This window comes from Hypomesus nipponensis, chromosome 9 (assembly GCF_054491055.1).
Source record: "Hypomesus nipponensis isolate SF chromosome 9, ASM5449105v1, whole genome shotgun sequence".
NCBI classification, from domain to species: domain Eukaryota; kingdom Metazoa; phylum Chordata; class Actinopteri; order Osmeriformes; family Osmeridae; genus Hypomesus; species Hypomesus nipponensis.
Window position 1 is genome coordinate 19,420,128 of NC_140369.1, and position 13,831 is coordinate 19,433,958.

General features: G+C 38.4%; 1 protein-coding gene across 5 annotated transcripts in view; it reads left to right on the top strand.

The window, feature by feature from the left end:
- slc2a9l2 (solute carrier family 2 member 9, like 2) overlaps nt 1–13,831 on the top strand; it is a 96,911-nt gene that overhangs the window by 48,156 nt on the left and 34,924 nt on the right. For all 5 annotated transcript variants that reach the window (XM_084704898.1, XM_084704897.1, XM_084704899.1 and 2 more), the window contains 3 exons: nt 2,025–2,157; nt 6,391–6,578; nt 9,601–9,711. In XM_084704898.1, coding sequence (XP_084561024.1) covers nt 2,025–2,157; nt 6,391–6,578; nt 9,601–9,711 — 432 coding nt within the window. The remainder of the gene's footprint in view (nt 1–2,024; nt 2,158–6,390; nt 6,579–9,600; nt 9,712–13,831) is intronic.

Sequence of the window (13,831 nt, forward strand, 5' to 3'; positions counted from 1 at the left end):
AATGTAACACCTATTCAGAGGTGGTGGTTCTCTGCTGTGTATCTGTCCCTAAACTGCTGGTTGAGGGTGGTTGATCAGGACTTGGCAGGGATGGACTGGGAGTAAAAATAGTCTCTGGACTTTGATCCAGACTGGCCCACCAGAACCGACCACCGTATACGCCACCTCAGATGCCCTGCCAATGCATGCAATTTCTGTGTTTGATGTAATGCTAGTTACAAATTTCCAGACTTGAATTTTTTGGGCCTTCATTTGAGCGCAAAATTGTTTTTTGAGCTTGATGTAAAGTAAACAGCCGTTTTTCAATTGGTAAAACCTTGTCTAGTGAAGGTGATGATTGAGCCTAGTTTATTGGCAATTGGGCTAACGTTATTTCATGTTCCTGACTGTGTTTCATTCAAATAAAAAAACCTGTGTTGTCATGTAAATCTACAATTCAAGATGCATGTTTGTCCAGATTCAGCAAGATAGCTAGAGCTAACTAGTAAAGATGAGTTTAATCACGATAGTTTGTTTGCTAAGCTGTAGTGCTAACGTTGCCCACCTAGGCGATCCTGTTTGCTTCGACAACAAAAGTGGAAACAACTAACGTAATCATTTCAAATGATATTTAGTCAATCTGTCGAAAACAGTGTTGTGTAGACACAATAGATTTATTTGTAAATGTTTATTTCAAGTCTCCACCAACCTTGTTTCAGTGAGTGCTGATGGCCGTGTTGCGTCTTTGCTCCGCAGCGTCACTCGTTGTAAACCAACCAATCAGCGCGCAGCTCATCCCCCTAATTTTTTCCCGGGAAAATGTAACTGGATGTAGCAGGTGGTATAGCACCCGGGCCATTTTCAGCCCAGCCAATGTTACATACCCTATTCGGTGACCTTAAAGAACAGTGTGAAATACCCCAAAAACCCAGTCAATCACCCCTTTAATAATATATCAGCCCCACCACAACATAGATTAAAAACGATACTTGTGTTGCTGCTCATTTACACTATACTAAGAGTGAAGTAGGGTTCTCTTCTCAATTCCTTTATTGCAAGAGGGAATGGCAATAAGCTGTGTGGCAGTATGCTTTTAAATCTATGCAAACGTAATAAATCATAAGTATAATAAATATTTGTTGTAAAATGTAAGTACAATAGGTTTTGTAAGTGATATAGTAAAATAAAATGGCCCAGCTGCAACCGACGCAAGCAAACCTCACAATTTCCCCAGAAATGTGATCCTCTCTAGTTGTTTTTACTTTAGTTATGGTGATGTGATGGTGGGTGATGTGATTCCACCAAAAGACCTCATCCTTCTTCACACCATCCAGTATTCTCGATTACATCACCAAATGCCCATACAAAGGAAACCATACATGGGGATCTCTCCACTCAGCATAGTCATGGCCTCATCTCTCCCAAGAATCTTCAGAGGTTTTTTCTTGACGACCTGACTCACCAGTTGTCTTACCAGTATTCCTGCAAGATGACCAAGTCATCCATGGGATCTACTTTAAACTAAAATTATAAAACAAATAATTAAACTATTTTGTAACTTTAGACCAGAACAAGAATATGAACATTCTTGTGAACAAACATAAGACCAGTTTACATCAACAGTAAGTGTGGATGAAATAGGGGAAGATGGGATAACCCAATCCCAATGACCAATCACCTTCTGACCTCAGACACAGGAATCTTTTGACTTCCCTCACGAGTGGTAGATCATTTCAACTGCAGCTAAAAAATGATTGACTCTCTACCACAACACTTTGTTCTTGCTAAAGCCTCTCTTACAACTCAACTGAAACACACCTCTTCATTCAAAACACACTCATCACGCTCTGGTCCCCACCTAACTACAATAACTGCTTCAAAGTTTAAATAACATTCTAATAACATTATTAGCTCTTAATTTATTTGATGATTGTTTCTTTTTTTCAAGTCATTACAATGTTAAAGAATATGATGTGATTATATGGTGCGGCTTCTACACTGAGCTCATGTATTTTTCTTATTATTATTTCTCGGCTTGACTGCAGGAGTCCCGATGGAACTTCCTGTTTGCCTTCCTGGCATTGCCTGCCCTGCTCCAGCTCTGTGTTCTACCCTTTCTTCCTGAGAGCCCCCGCTACCTTCTGATGGAGAGGAGAGATGAGGCTGGAGCAGAGAAAGGTACATACTGTGACATGGCTAAACAAACACAAGGACTCACAAACAAACAAAACTAAAATAAATAACGCAATCTGAAGCAAATTCCCATTATTGAAATGAATGACGCATCATTTTTAGCCTTTGTGCCTATTTAGGCTGTCAGCTCTACTCTTGGCTTGAGACCATGGATAGATTTGAGAATGGATCACTCTTTGTTGATTAAAAAAATTACTCCAGCCCTTCCTATGTACCGTTTCCTGCACTTGAACCAAACTTTATAGTCTGACCCTCCTTTGGATTTTTTGAAAATGCTTTGTGATGCATACAATTAGCAAACACTGTAAAGTTTGTGGTGAATGTTGTTTTCCCACTTACACGGTTAACAACTTTTTAGTACTATTTGTAGGTAGTAAGCATGGTCTTCGACCAGGTTTGAAAAACATTTGACTTATGTACAGTAGTTTTTCAATAACACACCTTAAAACAATACAACACACCCAACTGTCATCTACCAGTTGTCCTCTTTCTTTGTACTACAAATAATTGGAGCAAACATTCAGTTATACCAATAATGCCATTTTTATATCAATACAGCAGTGTTAAAATTTGCCAAAAACATTCGACCCCTTCACGCCTGTGTCATACAGTTTCAGGTGTATAACAAAAATGAGTCTGTGTACATGTGTACAGAGACCATGAATCAATTAATGTTTTGGAACAGTGTGATGGAGACACTGGCTGAAAGACAAAGAGAGAAAGTGCAGGTATGAATAATTACTAGGGGTGTAACAATATATAATGGAACAATATATCGCAATACACATTTTTACAATATGTATCATAGAGTTATGGCAATATTTTTTGAATATGATGTCCGTTTGATCCTTTTGGTTGAGCTACCAGCACGTGACCTACTCTGCGCCTGCGCCATGCGTGCATTCATTGCATTTACACAAATTGCTTGAACTGAGTTAAATAGATTGTATGTACAACAAAGATTTATTTTTTTATGTTTAAAGGTCACATGATATGCTGTTTTTGGATGCTTTTATATAGGCCTTAGTGGTTCCCTATTACTGTATCTGAAGAATCTTTTCCGAAATTCAGCCTTGGTGCATAATTACAGCCACTATGAGCAGTCCCACAATGAGTTTTCTTCAAAACACGCTGTTTCTGTGTCTGTAGCTTTAAATGCTAATGAGGAGGAGAGGGCGGCAACATGCGCTAATGTTTACAACGTATACATCGCAATGGCTCGTAGCCCACGTTGCTGTAAAATGCCTCGAATTTAGCCATTGTACGATCACCCTGGTTTGCAGAGGTGCACACTCATAATCATTTCAATGAGTAGAAAGGCGGATATTGCGCGCCATAACACTAACAGCAGAACGGTTATCCAAATAACAAAGAAGTGTACAACACTGGCGTTACAGCATTTGTATTCACAAACACACTTGATGCCATCTACCTTTACATTAGCAACAGTAACTCAGCTGTTTGCTGCAGAGCTAATGTTACAGCCACATTCTAAGGGTAGCAAGCTAGGTAGCCATATACAGGAAAGCAACACTTATATAGTGTTAGTTATCTTACTTGTCCAAGGTTTGTAGCTTGACCAAGGAGAGTTAGTAATGATCCAGAATTGAATTTCAGCAAGGCTAGGTTTGTATTGTCCCAAGTTGTGGAAACAGTTGTCGCTGAAATGTTTGGCGCAGACATGCAAAACTTTCAGGAAGTTATGTCGGCGCATTTCCAGCAAAAATAAAATTGAGATACTGGTTGTGCAGATGCTTGGATGAAAGAACTAAAAAAAGATTTGTGCTTGCATTTGTACATCCAAGCACTGAGCAACTGTTATGCTTTGTTCGTTTGCTCGCCATGATGTCTCTCCAGGAAAAATCGATATTGCACTCTCCCTTGCACGGTGGTAGCTCAGTTTCTCATGGGCGGGCCAGATGATCTGGGCGGGCAAAGCAGAGAGAGGGGAGGTAACCTTGCTCCTATCTACGTCACTAGGAGGAGATTGAGCAATTGAGCTTTCATTTTGTCAAAGGCGGAGAAGAACACCCAGGGCTTGGTTTACACCTATCGAAGATTCTAGCCACTGGGGGACCAAAGGCAGGCTAGGGGAACTCACATTAATGTTAGATAACCTCCTAAAAAGGAGAGCCTACCAAGGCAGCCATTTTCGGCGCCAAATCATGTGCGCACAAGGAACAATCATGCGTACCGTTTATGTGTAACGTTTATAAATCTCAGAAAAACCTTTCTTACTTTTTTCTGAGAGTGTTTTTCCGTACGTATTCTTGTACGGATGTTTTGGTGGCATTTAAGGGTAAACCGTGTGAAAGTGAAAACACTGTGTTTTAAACCTTCACATGAAAACTGTTACGATCTTGAGTCACAATGGTTGTGCTGTTGTAGTGCTCTCTTTCTGTTGAGCTCTTTCTTATCTCCTCTGAAAATCTTGGGTTAAGTGGAACATCCATTGAGGCCACTTGTCAGGAGCTGGAGATCATTCAGTATCACATGGAAGATTCAAGGTTTGGGTCTACAGCATGGCCTGCAATCAAATCAATTTTTGTGAGATTTGTATTGCACTGAGCAGGTGGGGGTAAATAAATAAGGTAAATATCAACGTTTATTTGACCAATGCCAATTAGTACTCACAATGCACCAACATAAAAAATAAAAAATCTAGCATAGGCTATATTACCAATAACACTGAAGGATGTATTAGTTATACAGTTAACTTAATGTGTGATACAGTTCCAAAACTGTACCGACATTCCAAAATAGTTTTCGAACAGATTACTTCATCCATTATTATTTTTTTAAAGATCTCTTTCTGTATATTCAAGTAATAACTTTTGTTTTCATTCAATTGTAATACAATTGTAATTGAACTTTTACTTAATTATTCATGATATCACCTGAATATAGTTTATTTTTTAATTCTGCTTGCTGCAGGATTTCCATCAAGATTTGAGTAAAATGTGTATTTGTTTGGAATGCCTTTCCAGTGATTTTGTTCACCCCTTTACAACATCCACTATGTATACTTATGCTGTTGAACCAACCTATTCCACTATCACTTAATACAATTAAATTAAATAGCATTTTTTTGGTGCCTACTGTTTTTACCATAGATATTTACCAATAATAGTTTATAATTTAGTTTATTGTTAATTTCTTACAATAAATAGTTTATATGTTAACTAATGGACTGTTATCAATCCATAAACTCTCAGCCTTTCTGGCATTTGCTAACATTTGCCACAGTTTGCAAGTTGTGTGTACGTACACAGCATACAGGTGGGTGAGTGTATACCTGTCCAATGAGAACATTGTGAGAAAGCATTCACAGAAAGAAAATGTCAGTTCACACAAAAAATAAATCTAATCCCAGCTCCATTTTCTTTCCCATTACCCTTGTTCTTCCATCTTTGTTAGCAAACACATTTGTGTGTTTTGTCCAGACATTACCCCGTTTCTGTAGTAGTGTCCTATGCTATTTTGTACAGTCTGCCTGGTCTTTATAATCACCTCTTTTTTTGTGTTACTGTCCTCATTTCAGTGAAGAGAAGGTCACAATTCAACAACGGTGCCATGTTGCCCCACAGCCGTCCCTGCTGAAAACAAAATAAACCCCAACGCAGACACTAAGTCTGTATGACCTAAATGTATATTTTTTTCCCCTGCTGCAAGAAAAACCCCATGTCTCATCAAACGCCTATAATTTGCAATATAAAGCCATGCCACTCATTTTGACAAACCCAGCATGCAGCTAGATTAAAGTGCTTTTTTAATTTTCTTGATCAATGGAGAAGGGGGCCTTCCTGTACACATGATATGCTAATTTGTCTCCTAATTAATACACAGGTTTCTGAAATTAAGTTTACACTGTGGGCGACGTGCACAGTTGAATATTAAGTTGAAACATAAAATCTTAGCACTCGTGATTCTCATGTCAGTGAGAGTACATGTTATGGTACAGATACCATAACTGTAACCTTCCATATAAATGGCACTAACAAAAAGACACCTTGTGCTATATACAAACAGTACCACATAATGGTGTACATATTGCAATGAAAACTAGTAATGATGCCAATGAAAGCCTGCCACATCCATAGCTCATAACTCCATTCCATGCTCAAGTTCTTGGCCAAGTTGACCCACTATTTACAGAATAAAAGAGGCACCTTGAGAGCACATGCCAGTGTAAATGTATTAGGTCTGTGTTTGTGACAGCTTTTAGAGCCTTCTTGGGGAAGAAGGATGTCAGCAAGGAATTGGAAGAGGTCCACGCAGAGTGTAGAGCACAGAACAGTTTGCAGACAGCTTCCGTCCTTGAGCTTCTGCGTACTCGTGCTGTACGATGGCAGATCATCACTGTCATCGTCACAATGGCTTGCTACCAGCTGTGTGGCCTCAATGCAGTAAGTGGCACCTGTTTTTTACTACTTTGTCATGTCTCATCTGTGTCAAATGGAAAAAATACAACACCTTGATGATAGTAATAACTGTATCAGTACAGTAAGTAATACCGGTAATAACAAAAATGACCCTAACCCTCTGATCGTTGACTCCCCTGATGATCATAAACATTTTTTTTACTAAACCAGAGAGGTATACAGAATCGGAATCATCTTAATTCACATAAACAAGGAATTTACTGTGGCAGGAAGGTGCATATGATAAACATATGAGTCTAAATCTAACATTTTGAAAATGTACAACAGTTAATAAATAATTCCAAACAAGACTATACAATGTATAGTAGAACAAAAGTTTTTCAATGTAACACTATCCACAAGATTAAATAGTACGGTTCCATTAATGCTTCCTCATAGACATGGCCTACTTGAAAGCAGTCAAGGTCCGATTCATCACACTGTATAAACAGAGACTGAACAATTACAATCAGAAGCTGTCTGTAATGGAAACCGGGGCATTTGAATTAACATACTGGCAATGTCATCTGATACTGACAGAGACCATCAAAAATGCGATTTTAATAAATCATTTCAAGAGCTGATATTTGATAAATATGTTTATGGCAATTTCCTGTATGTAAAAAATGCCCATCAAGCTTTGCAGACAGATTTGGACAATAAATGAATATCTGGAATAGAGCGCATAAATAAGCAGTTGGAGGCAGTATGGGTGGTTATAAAGCCTTGCAACAGAAAATTGGAGGATTTACGATTCCTAATGTTTGGGAAAATGCAAATGTAGAAATAACATCAGAATTCAACAGTTCACCGAGTACTCACAAAAACATTACCTTAAATTTCAATTTAAAATGTATTCTGTTAATGGCAATTATGACTTGATGAGAGCTTGACAGGCAAGATAAGATGAAACATGAGGGTTCATACTGAATAGGAGGTTAAAATAATTTTTCCAAAGGAATATTGTAGGTGAACAAGAACAAAAGGGACAGCAAGGGCTTCATGACATAATTATTTGACCTTTGTACTGTAATGGGCATAAAATTCACCAGCTTTCCAGTCCATTAAATTGACTACCATGTGACCATGGGATTTTAAAGGAGTACTGGGGCATCAAAACACAATAGTCCAGTGTATATAGTACAAAATGTTCTCACTTATGTTACGTCTGGACCAGGGCCTCCACAACCACGCTCGGATTCACCGGAGTACTGGGGCGGCACTGGCCAGTGCATTATACACCATGGCGCACACCTGTTTTTCTATTTGTCCACCCGTTTCTGATTATCATTAGTAGAGAATATGACCTGGGTTTTTGTTTTACTTGGTTGTCGGTTATTATGCGTTACACTGTCCTGACATATCTAGTGTCAGAGGTTTTCATTGGTATTCGGAGTATGTGCCTCCGTTGTTACAAATCCCTGGAGGGTTATTAAAAGAACCATCCAATCTGCACTTGCCTCCTAATTCCTGCAAATACTGTAAAAACGTATTGCTTAGTTGAAATTACCCTCAAACACTATGGGTTCAACAGATGGCAACACATAGTAATGTGTGCAGAGTTATGTCACAGTTGATGTCATATTTATATTGTTGTTTACTAAGTAGCTCCCACTCACTTGCATCTGTAACCATCTTGGTTGAGAAGAATATAAAATAGGAAAACTCAAGAATACAGATTGTTATACAATTGAGTATTTAATGTTATAACATTAATTGTCATTTAACATTTCAAGCTTTTCAAGTGAATTGATGAGCAGTGATCAAGCTACACACTTGGCCCCACCCTTCTAACATCCATAGTTGCCTATAAATTCTGTGAATTTCATTTTTTTCCCCAAAGATTTCAGTCTTACATTACATAATTTGTATACTGTTCAATGAGAAAACGTTTCATAACATACAACATATTTTCATATTTGAAAGATCCAATTCAGTATGATTTGATGAGTATGAGTTCTTTTGAAAAAAAATATCTCCATTTGTATTTATTGTTCAGAATTGTGTTTTGTCATGCACTCCAGGGAACTCTTCATATATGGCATGTAAAATATACTCTAACCCTAATATTTAGATGTATTTGACACATTATATTTTACATTTATTTACATCATTTATTTTACAATTTCAAAATGTTTCTCATCTGTCATCATTCTGCCATTAGAGTTGTAGTTTCTAATTTCACCAGTTTATATCCGTTCATGTGTCAAACTCTCCATGGAGGACCATATATTCTTCCGTCGAGCTAGTTTTTTATCAATCCCACAGTTTGCTTAGCAAGTGGCGTACAAATATGTTTTTGCGTATGTAACATATATAAATGACACCCCAGGGTTATTTTTTTACCTACTTGGTTCTACCAGCCAGTCATCTATTTCTCAATGGTATTTTAATTTAAATGTATGAACTGGGTAATTAAGCTTGTCAGCTTTCCAAATACAATAGCTTAATGTCTTTTATGAATGATTATGTTTATTATTATTATTATGAATGTATCAATTGAATATATTTTTTGTTTTAAAAATACCTTAAATGTCTCATACTTTTAGAATAATGTTTTACCTAGTTTTAACAAATGTTACCTGCCTGCAGATGGGACATAGTAAAGAAAACTTTTATTTTGCCACTGACCTTGACGACTGGATTCATATTCATGGTTATATCATGTCTTATACATTCTCTTCCCACCCCAGCTAAATACCCCAGCCACTTGCCTCTTTTCTAATTCTGTATGGTCTATCACTGAAATGTTGATAAGCCTTCATTTATGTAGTGAAAATTTGTGGCTGGGGAAACTGTCTTCAAACACCATGCGAATGGAATATTACGTGATGTGCATTTTGATATTAGCATGCATAATTACCCTGTATATTTTTCTATAAAATCAGTTTTTTTTTCCATTATGTATATATTATACCATAATATATATAGCTGATCTTCAAATTCCCTTGTCAAAGTAAGTGTGAATAATCTGATTGGGTTTGTGATTTTTGGTTATTCTCAACAGATTTGGTACTACACTAATGGGATTTTGCGAGAGGCAGGATTTCAAGAGCAATTAATCCCATACATCACTCTCAGCACAGGTGGCATAGAGACTCTGGCTGCCATCATTTCAGTGAGTATGATGGACTCTAATGCAAAAGCAGGCAGCAAAAATGACACTTAAACAAACTATAGTGATAATGCTACATTTAAAAAAGGAGTTTCACCGCATAAAAGTACTATGATGATGAAGACTAATCAGTTTCATTATACCGGTGTTAGCGGACAGTTCATTTAACTGGAAGAATATCAAATTAGATATCAGCAAATTAATTGAAATATAACCTTTACATAATATAAAATTTCAAAATGATCACAATACTTGCTTAATTAGGTCTTTTCCTTTTGTCAAAAATAACAGAAGTAGTTTTCATTTTAGCCTTTTGATCCTTTCTTCTGGATCAATTTCTGGTGCATTATTTTTCTCAGAGGCACTATTGAAAGTGTGATGTCTCCTAGATAGTCACAGCTTTAACATTTACATGAACATTTCTTCATTTAGAAAATTATTTTATTCAAAGCGACATACAAATAGATATTCAAAGATGAGAAGAGCCTTGATCTTATTGTAATGCAAAGGTTGCAACAAAAAAACCATCTGTATTTGGTGTGCCAAATCCGTGATCTCAACTACAATATTGCATAATACCACAAGACCATAAAACAACATCTCGGTGTAGTCAGGTGTAGTCTGTAACAAGACAGTTATACAACAAGATCTCAAATACAACATGCACAAAAAATTCAGTTTAGCAGATACCATGACAAATAATGTACATATGATGACTGTGTGACGTGCGCTGAAGACAGTTGATGAGTCTGTAACGTTTGAAGTGGTGATAATCAAAAGATGGCAGGGAGTGAGTGGTGCGTAGTTGAACCAGGATATCATTCCACCGCTGGGGAGAAGGACAGAGAAACACGGCAGAGTGGGTGAGCATGAACCCCTCTTTCTGGTCAACCACTAAGGTTGGATTATGTCCTAGGGGTAAGGGTCACGTTTGAAGACCAGCTGTCCAGCTGCATTAATGATGAGCTGCAGACGGTGTGTGGCACAGGCTGGTAGGCCTGCAAAAAGGGGGTTGCAGTAGTTAAGACAAGACAGCAGTGTGGTCAGGTGGTTAAGAGTGTCGAAAGATGCGAGCAGTTAAAGATCACATGACATGAAAACTTCACTTTAGGAGGTTATTTAACATTAATATGAGTTCCCCTAGCCTGCCTTTGGTCCCCCAGTGGCTAGAATTTTTCAATAGGTGTAAACCAAGCCCTGGGTGTTCTTCTCCACCTTTGAGAAAATGAAAGCTCAAAGTTCTGTTTGAAAATCTGCTCCTTGTGACGTCACAAGGAGCCTCTGCACAACCAGTATCTTAATTTTATTTTAGCTGAAAATGCGCCGAGCCGCCGACACAAGCTCTTAAGGTTTTGCATGTCCGCGCCAAATATTTCAGCCACCACTGTTTCCTTAACTTGAGCCAATACAAAGTTGGCCTTGCTGACCGTCTGAAATTAAATTCTGGATCAGTACTCCTTGGTCCAGCTACAAACCTCGAACAAGTAAGTCAACTAACGCTATATCATTTTGTTGCTTACTATGTAACCGGTGTGAATCGGTGAAACTCACTCCTCAGGTATGTAATGGGCCACCCGCGTCAACGAATAGCTAGCTTTTCATTGGCGTAGCTGGTAGTGGTTGAGCTTGGAAGTCGAGAGGTGGCAGGTCCGACTCCCCGTGGGGGTGAACATTGGCCAGATACCTCTGACAGAGCTTGCAAGACCACGTCCGATACATACCCGTTACATTGGTGCCGTGACCCGGATCTTACGAGGTTAGCGCCAGCTAATTGCCGGAGTGAGTTTCAGAGGGGTGAATGTAACCGGTGTGAATCGGTGAAACTCACTCCTAAGGTATGTAATGGGCCACCCGCGTCAACGAATAGCTAGCTTTTCTTTGGCATAGCTGGTAGTGGTTGCGCTTGGAAGTCGAGAGGTGGCAAGTTCGACTCCCCGACTCCCCGTGGGGGTGAACATTGGCCAGATACCTCTGACGGAGCTTGCAAGACCACGTCCGTTACAACTATATGGTTACCTAGCTTGCTACCCTTAGAATCTGGCTGTAACATTAACATGCAACATTAGCTCTGCAGCTATCAGCTGAGGTACTGTCGCTAATGTAAAGGTAGATAGCATCAAGTATGTGTGTGAATAAATACACATTCTGTAACGCAGTGTTGTACGCTTCGTTGTTATGTGGATAACGTTCTCCTGTTGGTGTTATGGTGCGCGCAATATCCGCCTTTACCCACATTGAAATGACTGAGTGTGCAGCTCTGCAAACCAGGGTTATCAGATGAGAATGGGCAAATTCAAGGCATCTTACAGCAACGGGTCTACGAGCCATTGCGATACATCCACTGTAAACATAAGCGCAGGGTGCCGCCTCTCTCCTCCTCATATAGCATTTAAAGCTACAGACACAGAAACAGCGCGTTCTGAGGAAAGCTCATTGTGGGACTACTCGTAGTGGCTATAATTCTGCACCAAGGCTGAATATATAAAAGCATCCAAAAACAGCATTTCATGTGACGTTTAAAGGAGGATCAAGGCAAATGAGAGGTTGGCGGCTCAAACTGTGTGTAGGGTATCCAACACCACTAGGAAAGCATTTAAGTCAATTAACAGGCTTTGATTCCTGATTGGTGGGGATCCAACAGGTTGTCCCTCAGAACAGAACATTCCAGAGTTTTAAATAGGAATAATAGTAGAGATACTGTATAATTAAAATATCACACTAGTCACCCTCTGTGGAATTGGAGATAAATGCTTGAATTGAGTACAGTGTCCAGTACTAGCAGCAGTCATTTCAATTTGGTGTCAATTGTTTTTCACATTTGGGAAGGAATTTCGAGAGTAAAGCCAGATGGAAGGGCTGTAGTAAAGAGGACAAATATTAAAAAATAAATGTGTAGGAGCAATTGAATAGTGATGACATTCTTGGCTTTTCAAGCATATACTGTATGTTACCTAGTGTATCTTTATTGCATAATATACATTCCATCCCCAGCTTTTACTTTCTGATCTCTGCTTGTTGGTCTCCTGTTCTCTTTCTCTCAATGTTTAATAAGATGACACACACTACTCACGGTCTTTCACTCAAAAAATTAATGTGAGAAAATGAAATACAATATGTAACATTTTTTACCTTGCCTGAAAATGTTTTCTGACACATTGAAACACTTTTGGCAGATTCAAATGTTATTTGCTGTAATACAGTCAACACTTGTTCATTCTCTGAAACTAGATCCCTTACTGTACTGTACATCAGCAATCAACAGTTCTGAAGGCATACTAATTAAGTTTAATGAAGCTTGCGTGAGAGGTTCATAGTGAGATGGCTTTAAGGAAGAAAAGATGATTGACAGTTTAATTCATTTTGCTCATTCAAAAACCGTCTGTAAAACATTCATATTGACTTGTCAGTAAACCTCAACTGCTTTGAGAGGCCTCAGAAACTCTTCACTTAAATTATACATAAAAGCAATGTTGATTGTTTTTCATGCAAGCTTGTTGAATATTATTTTAAAATGATTATTCTGCATACAACTAATGAATCATCGATGACAATAAAAATGACCCTTTTCAGTAAATTCCTCTGTAAGTCTGTACAGTAGCAAGGGTTAAGCTTGTGTTAGATGAGAAATATGGAGCAATTATTTACTTATACTTGGGTTGGACTAGCCATTGATGTGATGATTCCACACTCCTTTTTCACATGAGTGCTCTGATGTACAGCTAGAGAAAGCCTCCGCTGACTTATTTAGCTTTAATTAATTGGCCTTTCAGGGTTTGTCTTGTTTAAAGGGTTATATCCTGATGTGGCTGTCCTTACCAGAGTTTAAAAAAATACACACAGTCCAGAATTCCACAGTAATGAGTCATCATCTATTGTGTAAATAACATACCGGTATTAGTTATCTTAATAAAGGTTGTGAAAAGACCTCAGGTTCTGAATTTGAGATGAATGAGCATTATTCTTGCCTCATACATCCCCCCTTGCCCCCTTGCCATCCCTACCCCAAATGTTTTGTCTTGGGGGTCATTGCCATACTAAATTACAACTAAATGGTTTCCTAATATCTAAATAATGCACTTTTTAACATTTGCCATTTATCCCCCAAACATGCCATTGCCCTTTT